The sequence below is a fragment of the Hemibagrus wyckioides genome, linkage group LG26 (assembly GCF_019097595.1).
Source record: "Hemibagrus wyckioides isolate EC202008001 linkage group LG26, SWU_Hwy_1.0, whole genome shotgun sequence".
Taxonomy (NCBI): domain Eukaryota; kingdom Metazoa; phylum Chordata; class Actinopteri; order Siluriformes; family Bagridae; genus Hemibagrus; species Hemibagrus wyckioides.
The window spans coordinates 5,894,565-5,913,916 of NC_080735.1; the positions used below are offsets into that span (position 1 = coordinate 5,894,565).

General features: G+C 39.9%; 1 protein-coding gene across 2 annotated transcripts in view; it reads right to left on the reverse strand.

Annotated features, from left to right (window-relative positions):
- Positions 1-19,352, reverse strand: part of gpc6a (glypican 6a) — a 146,479-nt gene that overhangs the window by 61,103 nt on the left and 66,024 nt on the right. For both annotated transcript variants that reach the window (XM_058380943.1, XM_058380944.1), the window contains exon 3: positions 3,283-3,674. In XM_058380943.1, the coding sequence (XP_058236926.1) occupies positions 3,283-3,674 (392 nt within the window). The remainder of the gene's footprint in view (positions 1-3,282; positions 3,675-19,352) is intronic.

The window sequence follows — 19,352 nt, forward strand, 5'->3', positions numbered from 1 at the left end:
TATTTGTGCATCACAGTTGATTAGAGAGTGATATGACCAGGTCAGTGGAGTTTTCCCAAATCTCCAAACATGCTATAGTTCCTCTATTCCGAAGGCTTTATATTTCCAGGTCCTGATGTTCTCTGAATGCTATATAGTCCCAGATTTCTATATTCCAATTGCTTTATGTTCAGAGTATCATATATTCACATAGAATTTCTATTCCTAAAAATTTTCAAACACCAAATCCTCAGGATACTGTGTAACCACAGACTTATAATCAAAAGACTGCATATTCCCAAGCCCTGGTATTTCCAAAGACTTCAAGGTCACTTGTTCACCAATTATTCACCAAGTCCAATTATTCCAGGGCCCTATGCTTCCAAACTCTTCTTTTTCCAAAGTCTTTTATTCCTAGTGTTCAATATTCCTAGGACACAATGATCTTATAGTTGCCCTCTTCTAGAGTCCTAGATTCCAGGGGCTACATATTCCCATGACTCCTGGGGGTTTCCTGTTGCCTTTTCTGTGCATAGAACTGTGTCCCCTGTACCCTTGGATTCCAGGATTATTCCTAAAGCTCTATATTCCCTAAGCCCTATGTTCCTAGGGATTTTTATCCTCATTTTTATCCTTGTACTATCGTGTTGTATACAGTTATGGGTTCTTATTTTTCCATGGACCCTATAGTCCCAGAACCCTATGATTTCCAAGGCCTATGCTTAGATTCCCAGGGTCATGCTTTCCCAGGGTTTACATTCCCCTTATGTTTTTCTATTCCAGGGGTTTCCAGCATTGTATGTTCTCAGGGCTCCATCACAATGTTCACTATATCCTTCGTCCACTGGGATCTATACTTCAATGACTTTATAACAAAAGGCTCTTCTTTTTTTCGAGGGGGCTGTATACCCAGTTTTGTATGTACCCAGGGAATGTAGGGCCCTTAAAACACAGGGTAAATGCCTGAAGTGTTGGCCTTATGTTAGTGTTAGTTGCCTGTGGACAGTTTACAATTTTTATGGAATTTCTTTGGAATTCTGGATAATAAGATGCTGCAGTGAGTCGGCAACACTGCCTCATCTCTGAATCTAGTATTACACAGACAGAGGCATTGCTGGGATTTGCAATCACCTTCTGGACACTAGAAAACCTTAAATGCTAAAGAGCTTTATATATCTGTATCTATATATATATATATATATATATATATATATATATATATATATTTATATATATATATATATATATATGTATATATATATATCTGTGTGTGTGTGTCCACGAATGATTGAACTACAGAGTTTAAATATCGCATAGACATTATTAAGCACTTTATCAGGCAGGCAGACTACCTCCATCATACACACACACACACACACACACAAATACGTTCAAAACACATTTTGGAAAGGACATGAAAGCAATTACTTTCTCTCTCTCTCTCTCTCTCTCTCTCCCTCTCTCTCTCTCTCTCTCTCTCTCATGCTCTTTCTCTCTCTCTCTCTCTCTCTCAGCAGCATTCTAATAAACGTCACTCCTCAAGGACACTTCTCTTAATGGCCATTATCCTCGCTTTCCAAAGAGACAGATAAAAGACGTCTGCCATTACTGCCGTTACAGGCGACGTGATTGGCGCATTCAGCTGTGGGTCGTGTGCTTCTTTGCTCTGCTGCTGTCACTTTTAAATTCATGTTTATGACACCGCTGTGTCTCAATAAGGGTGTTAATCACTTCCTGACTTCTGAAAAGTCATCATATGCCTTTTGTTTTTCCATCTGCTGCAAGATGACGGCGTCAAAACAGAGCCAGCCAATCACACACAGCCATGAAACACAAACTCCCTATCAGAAAGTCCTAGGTCATGTGCCAAACTGCCATTAATGTAGTACATAGGATATCGAAATAACTCCAAACCAAGGATTATAGTCACAGCACGTAAGTGGCAATTTGGGACCCAGCCACAGGCAGTGTCCAGTTTCCATGGCAACTTTGGCTTACCTAGATCACCAAGACCCCTCGCTAAATTTTATGCACCAAAGTAGACCTACAATTTTAAGTACAGAACTCTGGGATGCAGCCTATGGAAAGACAGTCATGGGCCACATTCTAAACTGTCTCTAATATCTAAACAGGATGCCTAAATAGCTCCAGAATCTTCTTTAGTCATTGGTTATGTGGCAAGTCATGAAAATGGCGTACGTGAAATTGTAAATTTTTTTAACATTTTTGTGACCGCCAGTTCAGGTGTAGTGGTGTGATTTGGAACACAGCCATGGAGAGACTGGAACACACACTCAGAATATCATTTATGTAAAATGTAAACTGCTATATTACTGGACTACATAAAAAGGTACTCCTCCACCCTGCCATAGGTTACTATAGATACAACAATTTGTGCATTTCAAAGTACTCCATGGTTTGGGAAACAGCCCTAGGTGGTCATTACGTTGTTTTGGCATGTACACCCTACGTTAGCTAGCATATGCAGAATTTATTACAGGAAGTGTACCATCTGGATCTTCTTTTTAGTGTACTTGATTTGGAATATAGCACACACTCTGCATAGCCACATTTATAAACACAGTCATGAACCCCCCCAAATCATTATTACTAAAGTGAACAGCCCACCAGAACAGGTCATCATAGGTCACCGTGCCATTTAGCGGTTTGGGACGCAGCTCACACAGAGACTGAAATGGCACACGTTATAAACACAGTCCCAGGATGGGTATAACCCAAATCGTTATTAGTGCATTTAATCATAAAATATGTTAAAAATAATACACATGTAGTGCCACAGACAAACATGAACACATACACATTCAGACTGTGTGTGTGTGTGTTTCCTCTGATGGTGTGATTTATCGTGTATGTGTGTGCTTTGTGATAAAGTGAAGCTCTGATCCATCTCTGCTGCTGCTGCACTAATAAACACCACACTAAAGGTCAGCCTGATAAACAGCAACCTGATTAAATCCCCTTGTGCCCTACTCCCTACTCCACTCAGGAAACAGGAAGTACAGAGCAACCTGAAAACATCCCTCGATCACAAACACAGAGGTCCTTCATGGACAAGTGTCACATAAAACATACCTGATTGAGAAAGTGAGATATATGACCGTGTGTGTATGTGAAAGAGAGAGAGAGAGTGAGAAAGAGACAGAGAGAGAGAGAATGTGCCTGCTTGCCCTTTGTCTCTCTCTCTCTGCCTTTCTGCGTGTCTCACTATCGTCTTTCTTTTTATCTCTGTTTGTAGGCTTTGTAGCTAGCAGTAACTGGATGCTGTAATAAGCTCTGCCTCACCTTTGACACGCGATTGGCCACCTCCCGTCCCACCATGAGTCCCTGGACAAAGGTGCGTGCGGCAGCGAGGGCACGTGTGATCTGGACCTTGAGTTTGCGTGGTGTGTCTCCGAACGGCTTCAACTGGTCCGTGTACTTGCTCACGCATTCTAAATACTCATCTGTGAAGGATAACTGAGAGTTCAGTAGCTGGAACATCTTCTCCAGAAGCTTGGCCCAGAAGTCTCCTAACATCTCCTCCAGGTTCACGTTCCCTCCCGTGTAGTAGCGGCGTAGCTCAGAGAACAGGTCCTCAAAGATCTCCGAGTTTTGCATGAACAGGTTGCCGTAGGTGCGGACGAACATATGGTTCAGAGACTTCTCTGAGTTGTCCAGCAACTCCAGGAAGAACTCTGCAAGACAAAGAGAAACAGATTGATTTCACATGAAAATCTAGCTAGGTGTCCGGCTTAGCCAATTAATGTCAGCGCATCAAGTTCAGGCGATTAAACATAGAAAATCAAAGCTGGTGAATAAATCAGAGGAATCGAAATCTGAGATACAATATCATGGATTCTAGACTGAACAACCGGAGAAACTCAACTCAAGGAAATTAAACCCAAGTTGAATGTGACACAACAGAAAAGCATTCGCTCTACTATATGGAGAACGCAATTTGGAATCCGGACGATGACGGCCATCTGTGGAGAGGAGTCTGCGTGGGAAGAGCAAACTTCCTGTGTCTCCCATGTCAATCTAATCACACTGGCCAGTCATTAAATCTGTGAGCTCATCTATGTAGAAGGGGACGAGTAGTGCTTTACTCTGTAGTGCTTGTTAGTTCCCTGTGACGGCTCCCTGTGATGCAGGAGTTTGAAGAGAGGCTGCTAGATTGCAGAGGAAGCATGTGTTTGCATTCACTCTTTTCAGTTGGATGCTGAAAAGATCGAAGGTACCAAACTTACCTCAAGAAATCAAATCCAGAAAACTAAACCCATGGAATTAAACTCAGAAAATCAAATCCAAGAAATAAAACTTTAAACTCTATGTTGAACTTCACGTGTGAATCTCACGAGAATCCCAACAGACTCAAATTTAGAAAACTGAACTCAGGACACAAAGGAATCAAACTCGGTGTATTGTATTAGGACAGCAAATTGATGATTTATTTCATTTACAATTGTTCTTAAAATGAAAGTAAACAAACTGTCAATATAACTGAACTAGCTGAATCAAAACCAGGCAGAAAATTGGAGAATCAAAGAGAAGGAATTAAATCCAGAGATAGAAACTTGCTTGGATTTGGTTGGGGATGAGCTTCAGCAGAAGTTTTATTGCAGTACTCAGAGAGAGAGACTGTGAAACGCACTGAGCTGCATATGTTGCGAAAAGACTCGACACTCTATAGTGTGGTAATTATAGCTGTTATTAATGAGTCAGCGCTGGGGTGTAAACAATACTGTGATCTAAGATACAAAGGCTCAGCCCTGATTACTGATCCTGTTCCTAAAATGATCATTTTATTACATCTTCATACATATTCATATCCTTTCATCCATTTATGAAAAGAAAATATAACAAACAGGAAGTGCAGTTAAAATAAAGGGATTAATCAACAGAAGTATGTATGAGTGAATGCTCTCATTATACACAATGGAGATACAATTTCCCCTTCAGCTAATTACACACACACACACACACACACACAGTTCCTTAAACACTCCACCAAGCACACGACTACATTTCTAACTCATCACATTTATGCCTGTGTCTGTGACAGAGGGACGAGTGTCTCTGCAAAAGCAGAATCTCCGCCTTATTTTCTTCCTTCACACTAATCGCTTGTCTGCACTGCTGGCATTTTGTGTCGCACACGTCTCTCGCTCTCACACACACTCACACACATATACCCCGGTGGCAGCTCATCAGATCATGCCTTGTTGCCCTCCAAATCCCCAACATAGTGAGAACAGATCAAAAGAAACAGCAAAACACAGCACTGCTAATGGATTTAATCTACAGTGCGTGCGAGTGAATGAACACACACACACACAGAGAGATAATTAAACCTGGAATATCTAACTCATGAAACCAAACTCAAGAGATTTTAATTCTGGGAGCCAACTCAGGGAATCAAACTGAAAGAATCAAATTCAAAGATTCAAACTCAAGGAGTCATTCTCTTTCAATCACCACTTTATCCCAGTCAGGGTCGCAGTGGATTCAGAGTCTATCCCTGAACCCCTGGGAATCAGCCAAGAAGATTCAAATACTTGAAGCTCAAAAAAACAAATTAAGAAATTAAATTTCAGAGATTCATGCCTTAGTGAATCAAACTCAAGGAACTGAAGCCTGGGAATCAATTTAAGTATCACGCTAGGGCTTTTGGAAAAGGACTCGAAATAATGGAAATCGAAAAGAACAAATCAAAGGCAGAAAAAGAAAGTGAATCGATTTCAAGGAACTCAAAGAATCAAGCTGGGAGACTTGAATTCTGGGAACCAACCTCCGTGAATCATGGCACAAATTCCTAAGCCACACACACACACACACACACTTTTAAAAAGAGAGTGAAGGACGAGCATCATAATCTGTATTCCGAGAGATAACTTTACACACACCTACACGAACACGAACACACACACACACACTGTGTATGATCTAAGCGTGAGTAAATTATAAATGATTTGCATATAAATTATTAATATAAGAATCACAGTGAGCTGGTGTGGGTGCAAAATGGTGCTGTGTCAGCAATATGGAGTTCAATAGCAGATCAGTTACACAGGCACTTCAGCACTTCCTGTTTCTTTCTTTAACCAGTATGCACTGTTGTTCTAATGGGTAATAAAGCTGTATTAATCCACTTCACAACTCTTTTACCAAACAATCTCTCTATTTCTGTGTGTGTGTGTGTGATTAATAGGCCCTGTGTGGGCTAATTGAGAGTGGGAAAAGGCCATTACCTACATGTCACATGCACTTATGTCAGTTGTCATGACTCTAACAGACACACAAGACATCATTCCAGCACTAAATCCGCTCCCTCACATTCAATCCACTTATCCACCCCCAAACTAACCCTAATACACAACCAGTCTAACACTAAATCACCCTCCAAATGACAGATGGTGAAATCTGACAGCTGTCTAGGGAGATCATAGAATCTTGACACGAGGAAGCAGCAGCAGGGATGAACAGCCGAAGTTTCAGCCCCATGTAGAAGCAGGAGAGTGTGAGTGAAGGAAAGAAGAGAATGAGTTCAGTGTCATAAGCAGGGCCATGAAAACCCATAGGAGGATATGACCTCACTCACACAGGTACAGGCAGAAAGCAGAAGAGGACCAAGCACTTCGCCTTGTGGGACACCAGTAAATCCCCTCCATGTCACCTGATATGACTCTTCCTCCAGGTAGGAAGCAAACCACTGCCATGTTTTGTCAGGAATTCAGGAATAGTCACTCATGAGAATGGACAGGAGAGTCCTGTGCTTGACTGTATAGGAGGCTTCAGAAAGGTAAGGATGAGGACTGATGACAGTTTGGCTGTTCTAGCAGCATGCAGCTTCTCAGTGATGGCTGTCTAAAATCATTCTGTTTAAATCACTGACCGGAGTTAAACTGTGACCAAACCAGAACTAAAGCTCAGAATAAATTCAGACTAATCAGAAATAGGATTTATTAGCTTATGTTTGTGGAAGATGGAGCCCTTAAAAAACTGATTTATCACAGACTCAACACTGTACTGAAGTGGAGTCTCTATAAACAAACACACCACACACACACACCACACACACGTTCCTCCTGTTAGCATGATTAACAGCAGGCCAGTGTTTGTGTGATGGGAATGGAGGGTCGACATCTGGTCACACTGTGGAGTCATGAATCAGAGCCTCGCGGCCGTGTGTGTATGTGTGTGTGTGTGAGCTCAACCTGAACTTGTGTGTGTGTGTGTGTGTGTGTGTGTATTTTAACATTACTGGCCGGAGCTCCAACATCAGATGACCAAAATTGTGTAGCTTCATCAGTGTGCATGTGTGTGTGTGTGTGTGAGAGAGCGAGAGAGAGAGAGAGAGAGAGAGAGAGAGAGAGAAAGGGATGAAGATTGTGAGGTTGGAAGAGGAATAGGAATCAATAGAGTAGGATTTCAGATGGGAAACAGCGTGATGGAAACCTATCACACGTTATTTAAAACCGCTAACGTTGAGCAAAATGCTGTACGGTGAAGCAGTGTTAGCTTAAACCGTCTCACACTAGTGAGTAATATTAGTTTTCGGTATCCACAGAAATGAAACGTGGGATTGTTTTTTTCTAATCTTAGCTACATGGCTTCTCCATTTTGTTGTTGTTTTGCTCCACACAGTGAATTGTACAATGTTTATGTACATTTTGACAGCGACCCTTTTCGTTTTTTGAAGCAAACACACAAACTGTCACAGTGGCTAGCGCAGGAGCGTGACAAGGAAATGACATTAGTGCAGCATTAGCATGAATCGGGTTAGAGTAACTGACTATGACTCATCATGCTTCAGCCTTTAGTGCCTCTCTTCTCCGGGTTTAAACGTCTTTCTAAACTCATTCACGCCATTTACAGCATTCACAATCGATTCTGTCCATCTCACACACACATACACACACACACACACAAAAGAGCCAGAGAGAAAATTAGGCTTTATAGGAATAATAAATGCTGTTATGGAAGGGGGTGACCTTTCTTCTACCCTCACTGTGTAGGGTGTAGGGCATAGTGAATAGGGAGTAGGGTACAGACTATGGAGAGAGTGCTAGAGAGTGATGAATCCGAGGCTTTATCCAAGCCCATTGATCTGAAACTAATGTGAAAGCTGACACGCTACACCGCTAATCAGAGCTAGCGTTCTGAGCTAATGACCAGTGGAGCTCATGACAGATGAGTGTGTACGTGTATGTGTGTGTGTGAGAGAGAGTGAGAGAGCAAGAGAATATAATACCATCTTTTGATAAGATTACATAACAAGGGAGATTATACTGTTTGATTATACGGAGTGTAATGGAGCGTTCATATGAAACGTGTGAATTTCATCATGGGAAGATGAACACTTGTTGCTGGGCAACTAGGAAATATTTAAGCCAAGCAGAAGCTACTCAGAAACTGAGGTGAAAGAATTACCTAGCTAAGTCAGAGTGGAAGTGGAGATGTGACAGAACTGTCGAGAATATCCGTCTTTGTTGTTGTAAATAGCGTCAGTGTAGCATGAGCACAGAGCTGTGAGAAAAGTTTTGCCACAAGAGGGAGCCGTTCATGTGGAGAGTCACCGGGTGAATTTGAATGTAGCGCTATTTGCTAATGTTTAGCTAGTCATCTGCAACAAAAACATGAGGTGAAACAAGAGGAGGAGCACACAGCCTTTAAGTGTTAGACAATGGAAAAGGCACAGTGACTGGAAACAAGACAGAATTATTCAGAAGGTCAACATTTACCTAACATACACTATATTTCATTGAATTCAGGGGTTGTTTTTCAGGGGTTGGGCTCGGCCCCTTAGTTCCAGTAAAAGGAACTCTTAATGCTTCAGCATACCAAGACATTTTGGACAATTTCAAGTTCTCAACTTTGTGGGAGCAGTTTGGGGATGACCCCTTCCTGTTCCAACATGATTGCACACCAGTGCACAAAGCAAGGTCCATAAAGACATGGATGAGTGAGTTTGGTTTGGAGGAACATGACTGTCCTGCACAGAGTCCTGACCTCAACCCCATAGAACACCTTTGGGATGAATTAGAGTGGAGACTGTGAGCCAGACCTTCTCGTTCAACATCAGTGCCTGATCTCACAAATGCGCTTCTAGAGGAATGGTCAAAAATTCCCATAAACACACTCCTAAACTTTGTGGAAAGCCTTCCCAGAAGAATTGAAGCTGTTATAGCTGCAAAGGGCGGGAGAACTTCATATTACATCCATGTGCATGTAAAGGCATGTCAAGGTTTTCTGCAGGCCAGTCAAGTTCCTCCACACCAAACTCACTCATCCATGTCTTTATGGACCTTGCTATCATGTTGGAACAGGAAGGGGTCATCCCCAAACTGTTCCCACAAAGTTGTCCAAATAAAATTGTCCAAAATGTCTTCGTATGCTGAAGCATTAAGAGTTCCTTTCACTGGAACTAAGAGGCTGAGCCCAACCCCTGGAAAACAACACCTGAATTCAATAATTTGGAGGGGTGTCCCAAAACTTTTGGCAATACCGTGTACGCTGGCAAATATTTAAGAAAACACTCCCTGTGATGAAAATTGCATCAGTGATAAACGTAAAGACTAAAGATGTAGCAGTAATTGCTAAGTGAAAGTGTTTTGATTCTGCAAAACCGTTTCATGCCTTGACCTCATGTGTAGTCGGAATTTCTAACGATTTTTCAGTCACACTTTACTGCTTGTCCGAATACTAGCTAGATAACAAATCCGTGCTCACGCTGTGGTACTATTTTCCCCACATTCTCCTAACTTGACTGAAAGCTGTTGGAACATCCCTTTAATTACATTTTACGGCATATGGGGGCTTCTGTTGTTGAATAAATTCCTCATATCTGGGTTCCACATGGACCAATTATTCTCTCCATTCTGATAACAGCATCTCTCCGAAGTCTACAGACTCTCACTGAGGGGAAAAAAAGCTTGTTGGATTAAAGTGTCTAATACTATATTAAAGAACTACAGAGCTTTAATAGCGCAAAGTAGATTCTTGAAAGAAGTAGTTTAATTTCTGTTGATGAAGCTGCTGGACCGCTTTATATAATGGCGTGTTAATACAGGGTCAACAATATAGACGTAATGTTTGTAAAGCATTTAAAATAAGAATGTATCGAATGTTAATAAACAACCATAGTGTGATTGTCTTTGTAAAACTTCATCATATACTTGGCTCAATCCCATTAGAAGCGCATCCTCGCTAATTTTAAAATGAAGTGCAGGCACACACGGATGCTAGACAGAACGATCCGGAATGCAGGCTGAGATGTGTGCTGTTAAATAACCACGACTTTGTCTAGAGAAAACCCTTAACAGACTTTAACCATGTTAAAAAAATCAACGTGAGACGTAATGGGTATCGATTTGTCAAGTAGGTTGGAACATGGAGACTTCTGAGGTTCTGCACGTCTGAATGTGATGATGTGGCTGTGCAGCTCATGGTATATATCTATAGCATGGAATTAGTGTGTGTGTGTGTGTGTGTGTGTGTTGTCGGGGTGAAGGGATCTGGCTTTAGGAAATGGCCTCCATTTACTCTAATTAAATCAGCGTGACATCAGATCTGCTTTCCTCATTCTATGTGTGTGTGTGTGTCAGGAAGTTTAATATAGCTTTTACTGAAAAACATTTACATATTCATTCATTTATTTATTTATCCTAGGATAAGCTTAGCGTTACTATCAGGGTCAGGGTTATTATAATTCAGCTACATTTGTAAATATGATGTAAAATTTCCCCTCAGAAATCCTGTCATGTATGAGCTAGGATTAGCAGTAAATATTTATAAACATTTATGAAACTCATGTCAGGTTAGTTTATGTTGGCTAGCTGGCTAAAATGAACAGTGACAGCTAATGTAAACTATCTTGCTAACATTAGTGATGAAGATTATGACTGAAAAAGATTCCTCTCAGGACTCTTGTCAGTTTAGCTTATGCTAACTAGCTAGGAGTGAAGCTAAAAGAAAAACATTAGCTAAATTTCTCACAGGAATCCTTACAGTTTAGCATATGCTAACTAGCTAGCTAACATTAATCAAGCTAAAGAACATGAATGAACACAACATTAAATTTCTTTTAGGAATCCTGTTAGTTTGGCAAATGCTAACTAGCCAGCTAACATTAGAAAAATGCTAAAGAAAATTTATAGACATGACTTTAAATTTCTCTTAAGAATCCTGTCAGTTTAGCATATGCTAACTAGCTAAGAGTGGAGCTTAAAAAAAACTTCTCAGGAATCCTGACAGTTTAGCATATGCTAACTAACTTGCTAACATTAGAAATTAAGCTAAAGGACATTTATGAACACAACATTAAATTTCTTTTAGGAATCCTGTCAGTTTAGCAAATGCTAACTAGCTAGTTAGAGTGAAGCTAAAACACATTAATAAACATGACAAAATTTCTCACAGGAATTCTTTCAATTTAGAGTATGCTAACTAACTAGCTAACATTATAAATAAAGCTAAATAACATTTATAGACATGACTTAAAAATTTCTCACAGGAATCCTGTCAGTTTAGCATATGCTAACTAACTAGCTAAGATTAGTAATAATGCTAAAGAACATTTACAGACATGACTTTAAATTTCTCTTAAGAATCCTGACAGTTTAGCGTATGCTAACTAACTTGCTAACATTAGAAATGAAGCTGAAGAACATTTATGAACACAACATTAAATTTCTTTTAGGAATCCTGTCAGTTTGGCAAATGCTAATTAGCTAGCTAACATTAGAAATGAAGCTAAAGAACATTTATAGACATGACTTAAAAATTCTCACAGGAATCCTGTCAGTTTAGCGTATGCTAACTAACTTGCTGACATTAGAAATGAAGCTAATAAACATTTATGAACACAACATTAAATTTCTCTTAATAATCCTGTCAGTTTGGCAAATGCTAACTAGTTAGCTAACATCAGAATTGAAGCTAACTAACATTTATGAACACAACATTAAATTTCTCTTAATAATCCTGCCAGTTTGGCAAATGCTAACTAGTTAGCTAACATCAGAATTGAAGCTAATTAACATTTATGAACACAATCTCAAAGTTTGTTCAGAAATCCTGGCGTTAGCTCATGTCAGAAAACCCTTTTATCCTCTCCATTGTGGCTGTTAGTCACTTAGCACTTAGCGCTGACGGTGGAAGTTAAAAGACTCGCTAATGGACAAAGAATGTCACAGGCTCATGTCACACCCACTCTTATTTCCATATATGGATGAAAGACACGCCCACATTTGAATCTATTAACGCGAAGACATGCCATATTTGTATCTAATAAAGTCAGATGTAACATGATTTAACTTCAATTACACTTGTACCTTAACCACAGCATTACCGCTAGAGAGAGAGAGAGAGAGAGAGAGAGAGAGAGAGAGATAGAGAGAGTGTGTGTGTGTGTATTAGTGTTAGTGTTATAGACCCGAGGCTCAGTAACAGAGAGACTTGTGTGTGTAAGATACAGTCTACGGCTCATGGCGTCTGTGAAGTTCTCCTCTCTTTTGCTAATTGCTAGCTGCTGTGTGATCTCTTCATCACTCTCAAACTCATTAAGCTCTGAAGGCCCCGAGCTGGCGGTTGCCAAATCCTTGCGTCTTGCCCCTGTTGTTGTTTACACGCAGGCAGTGATTCATTACCTGAGGAGGAAGTGACAGCTGTGTGCGCACAGACGCGCGCCAATTATGCAGATTCTGTTTTGCTCGTTACAGATTGCCAGGCCGGGCGGACGGCCGGTCTTCAGAGACCACCACGCTCTGTTCATTCTCTGTGTTCTCCACCGTGGCTGTTAGTCACCGGCCGGCAGAGTGCGAACTTCAAAAGTTCGGCTAATGGACAAAGAGTCTTGCAGGGGTAAAGAACCACGGAGTGAACACGCTTACAGTCAGAGTGAAGAGCCAGTTGCTCCACAGTCAACAGAGCGAGAAAACGAAAAGCCAGAGCAAGAGTAATGAGGAGGAAAGAACAGAGAAACAGAAGAAAGAGGACAAAAATGGCAAATCAAGGGAGGAACAAAGGAAGAGGAAATAAAAATAAGGTAAAAAGTGAAAGAAAGAAAGAAAGAAAGAAAGAAAGAAAGAAAGAAAGAAAGGTAAAACAATGAAGGAAGGAAGGAGGGTGTGAGGGGGGGAGTTAGGAAGGAAGGAAGGAAGGAAGGAAAGAAGGAAGACAAGGAAAAGAAAGATAGAAAAAGGAAAAGTTTCAGTGATGAAACAGGTGAAAGGAAAGAAAAGGAAAGGAAGGAACGATAGAAAGAAAGAAAGAAAGAAAGAAAGAAAGAAAGAAATGAAGGAAGGAAGGAACGAAGGAACGAAGGAACGAAGGAAGAAGACTGGAGGCTGTGGTGAAGGAGAGATGTTGGTCAATGTTGGATTTGTGATGAAGGTGGGGAAATGGAGGGAAATGGAGGGAAGCGGAGAGGAAGCAGAGAGGAAGCTGAGGAAAAAGTTGTAATCAGACACTGAAACCCTCACCTTAATAAACCTGATTTCTTTACCTGACAAAGCGGAATGCTGCTGGATTAAGCTGACGGCAGAAACGTCCGGTCACTCAACGGAAACGGGACACTAATGCGATTTGTAATTTATCCCAGCGCCATCCATCACTCCAGTGACAGGACGTCTTCCCCCTTCCTGTCCCAGCTGGGGCTCTGAGGTGGGCGGAGCCTCGCACCAGCGACGCTTCATACAGGTCTACAGCATGATCTGCATCCGCTTAAACAACTGAACACATTCTGTATGTGTGTGTGTGTGTGTTTGAACCTAATCCATCATAAATGAATAACAGTATCAGAAAGCATTTGCGAGTGAAAATTACAGAGTGCAGAGGTGAAAATGATTTTCCCGCCCCGGAGCGAGTGACTTCTGCCACCCGATTAGTGCTAATCAGCTTGTGTATAAAAAACCTACAACCTCTCTACATCAGCGCCATTTCATGCTCCGATTCCGGCTGTTTTTATTCCGTCATCTCATCAGACAGAGTAAGCAGCCAGTAGGTTAGCGATTAGCAACAGCATTAGTGATAGCAGAGTCACAGGATTGCTACTGGATACAAATTGATTCGTTCAAAGCATGAGGAAAAAAAATCAACAGTTCCAGCAAGCGGTGGAGAAGCAGGAGTTACCATGGTAATGGAGGCTACGTTTCCTGTCGGATAATGAAGAGAGAAGCCGAGATACTGCGAAGAACGCAAATGGAATTAGTTTTAACCCCCGAGTCAGTTCAAAAGATTTGATTCATAGAAAGAACGAAAGAAATGACATGAATAAAACAATATAGAGTGAGGAATAAAAAAAAATATGGAATGAAATAAAATGAAAAGAGAAACGAAAAAAAAAAAACAGACAAAAGGAGTTAGAAGGAGAAAAGAAAACATATGAAGGATAGAAAGCAAGGTTTAGTCTTCACCTATAGGAAGATAGAGGAGTGAACAAAGGCGACAGAAAGAAAGAAAGAAAGAAAGAAAGAAAGAAAGAAAGAAAGGTGAGAGAAAATGAGAAAAGTGATCAAAGTAGAGGAAGATGCAAAAAGACAAAGATAAAAAGAAAGACAGATACAAAATGTAGTAAAGAAAAAATAAACAACTAAAGCAAAAGAAACGGTTGAATGGGGAAAAATAGATAAACATCTAGAAGATCTAGAGAAAGAGTGAAAAAATAAAGAATAAAGTCCTTTAAATTTGCATTTATCTCAGATTTATCTTGAGAAAGGAAGGAAGGAAGGAAGGAAGGAAGGAAGGAAGGATGAAAGAAAGAAAGAAAGAAAGAAAACTTGAGTGACAAATGACAAAGTGTAAGAAAGTGAAATTTGGAAGGAAGGAAGGAAGACAGGCAGACAGACAGATAGGCAGACAGACAGATAGGCAGACAGACAGACAGACAGACAGACAGGCGTCTGAGTGTGAGACGCTGTAGTGAAAATGGCGTAGCTGAAGTGTGCACTTCGGAGCATTTGGTGACTTTTTTGTCCCTTGGTGCACCTCCCCCGCTCTCAGAGGAGTGAGTAATGGGATCAGGCAGCTTGTCTTGGTGTAAAATCCTGTTTAAAAAGTTGAGCCACAGATGCCATCACAAGCCCCATCCAGGCCGACGTCTGAATCACATGACCTTCGGAGCAAAGCCTGCTGGGAAATGAGAGGGGGGTAAAGTGGCGCACTCTCCAGCATGGCTCTGACTCAAGCTGGACCGCACTGTCCCCCGTCCTGGCCGCGCTCTCTCGCTCTCGCAGCCAATCTGCTCTGTCCTGCAGCCTCTCTAATTAACAGCCTCTCAGTGGGAGGGGACTGAAGCTGCCTCTGTGCCAACACATCGGGGCAGGTGCCAAGAATAAACGCTGGTGTCTACCCCACATTTCATCAAGGTTTAAGATATTACTCTCAGGCTGTATGTATTTAAAAAAAATACAAATAAAAATTACGTAGCTTCTTTCATTTCTTAATTTTTTTTTACTTGAAGTTTGGCTGTGTTTCATTCCGGATTCACCCAAATGCTGTTTACCTAGGCAGCCTACTCACGAATACTACCATGCCTTCATATTTCATGAAAAAAAATTAAGGAAGAGAGAAAGAAAAAAAAACTACCCTGTGAGAGAAAATACCTTGAGAGATAAAATACCCTCAGTGCCGGAATACCCTGAGAGAGACAGAATATTCTCCTAAAACATAAACTACCCTCGCAGCCATAATACCCTCGGAGATAAAATATCATCGGAGAGAAAATACTCTCCGAGTAGAGATACCTAAAATATCCAAAATGCCTTCAGAGATATTCTGTGAACTGAAAATAACCTCAGAGCTAAAAAAAAGAAAAAAAAAAAGAAAAAAAGAAAAAAACCCAGACAATACCATCAGACAAAAAAATACCATCAGACATAAATTACCCTCAGACATATAATCCCATTAAAGATAAAATGCCATCAGACATAAATTACCCCCTGAGAAAAGAAAAACCCCACTGAGATAAATTACCCTCAGACTTCAAATAGCCTCAGACAAAATACCAGAAGAGATCAAATACCCCCAGAGTTTAAATACCCCCAGAGTTTAAATACCCTCAGAGATACAATACTCTCAGAGATACAACACCACTAAAGTTAAATTACCATCAGAGATAAAATACCCCAAGGATAAAATACCACATATAAGAGAAATTCCATCAGAGATAAGAAGAAGAAGTGAGGGCACCAAGCCTTTATCATTGCCACACATGCATTACAGCATTCTCTTCACACACCCCAGCTGAGGAAGTTGGGGTCAGAGCCCAGGGGCAGTTATGATACAGCACCCCTAGAGCAGAGAGGGGTTAAGGGCCTTGCTCAATTGCCCAACAGTGGAGTTTGGTGGTCCTGGTGGCTTGAACCCCAACCCTCTCATCAACAACCCAGGGCCTTAACCACTTAAACCACCACTGCCCCAAATACCACCAGAGATCAAATGAAACACCCCAGGAGATGAAATATCAATAGAGATCAAATACCACTAATGATTAAATACCACTTGAGATAAAACACTGTCTGATATGAAACACCTTCAGAGATCAAATACTTCTAACTGATAAACAGCATCCCTCTGACAGTATTGACACAGCCTGGCCAACTCTTCAGTTTTTGCTACACACTGATGCTTATAAATCACTTTATTCAATCAATATATATATATGTATATTTCTCTCCATCTTTCTTCTTCCTCTTTCATTGTTTTTTTTTTTTACCTATTTTTCTTTTTTATAAATAATTCTTTTTACAATCAATATATTGTTTTTTCTCCGTCTTTCTTTTTTCTCTTCCATTCATGTTTTTATTTTATTTATTTATTTATTTATTATTTACCCAATTTTCTTTTTTTATAAATAATTTTTTTTAACAATCAATATATTTTTTTCATTCCATCTTTCTATTTTCACTTTCATTCGTGTTTTTTTTACCCATTATTTTCTTATAAACAATTTTTTTTACAATCAATATATATTTTTTCTCTTCATATTTCTTTTCTCTTTTTAATTTATTTACCCATTGTTGTTTCTTAATTTTTTTCTCTTTATTATTTTTGTTTTTCTCATAAATATTTTTTTTTACAATCAATATATTTTTTCTCTTCATCCTTCTTTTTTCACTTTCATTCGTGTTTTTTTAAAATGATTTATTTTTTTACCCATTTTTTATCTTATACATACTTTTTTTTACAATCAATATATTTTTTTCTTTCTATTTTCTCTTTCATTCAGTTTTGTTTTAATTTTTTTTACTCATTTTTTATTTATTTATTTTTATTACAATTAATATACTCTTTTCTTCCCAACTTTTTTCTCTTTCATTTGTTTTTTTTCTATACATCTCTTTCCTGAGCCTTTTTCTTTCCTTTCTTCCTCTCACCTTTCATTACTTTATAACCTTCATCATTTCTTTCTTTCAAACACAAGTTTTAAAGAAAAACTCTTCCTGAACGTGTTTCAGATCAAACTCTGATGCTGCATTAATCAGAGGTATTGATCAGTCTGGAGTAATAATCAATAGTCAGTTAGAGGGTGAGATCCCGCAGTGGCGATGCTGTGGGGATGATTGATCAGTGAAGCGGGGCGACGCAGCAGCAGGTCTCCTCCGGTTTTCCCCGAGAGAAATACGGCGGCTTGTCTGAAGCGCAGCTGCTGCTGGAGCATTCGTAATGAGAGCCGCATCAAATATGGACACGGGCGGCCATTAACCGGCGACAGCGGATAAATATTGCAGCGGAAATGTGGCTGCGAGAGCCGAGGCAGGATGAAGAGCTCGCGCGGCTCCATGGTCATCTTTCAGCGTGGTCACTGCTAGCGCATGTCTCCATCTGAACACACCACCGTGACCTTTAACCCCGACTTCCTGTTTCACGCTATCTAAAATGTAGCACTGCATTTCACACCATCACTTCTTTTCTCTCTCTCTTTCTGTTCGCCCTTCTTTCTATTTTATTCCTTCTTTCTTGAACTTTTTACTTCCAGCTCTATTTTCCAGCCTTTCTTCCACTCCATCACTTTATTACACGCTTTCCCGAATGAATTCTTTCCTAGGTCTGTTCTTCCTCTTCTTATATTTCAAACTAATGTTTTTTCCTCCATTTTTTAGTTAGTGGAATACATTTTTAATCCCTCCATCTTTCTTTCTATTTTATTTTTAATTCTTCCATTCTGTAATTCATAAATTATTACTTTTCTCCTTAACCTTATTACATCATTTCCTTCTTACCTCTTACTCTTTCCTTTACACTAACATCTCTGTCTGTCTTTCTTTCTTTCTTTCTTTCTTTCTTTCTATTTTGCTTTCTTTCTTTACATTTTTTTCTTAGAATTTTCCTCACTCCATCTTTCCATCTTTATTAATTAAAACATATCAAAATCATTTGCTTCAACTGTTTTACTGCCTTCCATGTTTTCATATTTTTTGTTATGTTTTATCCCTCCATCTTTCTTTCTTTCTTTCACACACAAATTCACATGAACAAAGAAAGAAAGAAAGAAAGAAAGAAAGAAAGAAAGAAAGACAGAAAGAAAGAAAGAAAGAAAGAAAGAAAGAAAGAAAGAAAGAAAGAAAGAAAGAAAGAAAGAAAGAAAGAAAGAAAGAAAACATAAAGATGGACAGACAGACAGATGTGTAAACTGAAGGATGGACAGACAGGTGGGGTCTTTCTTTCTTTCTTTCTTTCTTTCTTTCTTTTTCTTTCTTTCTTTCTTTCTTTCTTTCTTTCTTTCTAATCCATTCTAACTTTTTTCTGCACCTTTTATTCATTTGTTTATTGTTTTTCTTTTCTTCCTTTCTGCTCTTTCTTCCCTCCTGCTCTCACTCCTTGCTCTGTGCTGAACCCACAGGAAATGAACAGCTACTTTATTATTAATATTTACTTGTTTGTTAGACTCTTAAATTTTCATCACAGCAACTTGCTGAAGAAAAGGATCCTTTATAGATGTTTCTATTTCTCCTATGAGTGTGTATAAGAAGTGTGTGTGTGTGTGTGTGGACACACACTGTCTGTTACATCACTGCCCCGTGTCCACCAAACATGATGTGACATCTGCCTCAGAAACACACATCAATAAAAAAGCAGCACCCCATGGAGAAGCGTCACACACACACACACACACACACACACACACAGTGAACTCTGAAGGGTACTTCTTCACAGCAGAGTGAGCACGCGAGCGCACTGTATTCAGGACTGAGAGGTGCTCCCTCAGGTACCCTGTACGTCGAGGAGAACCAGGACAAGCTGCTGTGTGTGTGTGTGTATCAGAAACAGGTCCCACACATGCACACACACTCAATGCCTAAGGCTTGTGACTGTCTCACATCCATATTTCACGTGTGTGTGTGTTTGTGACTGAGAAATTGAGATGCAATCGT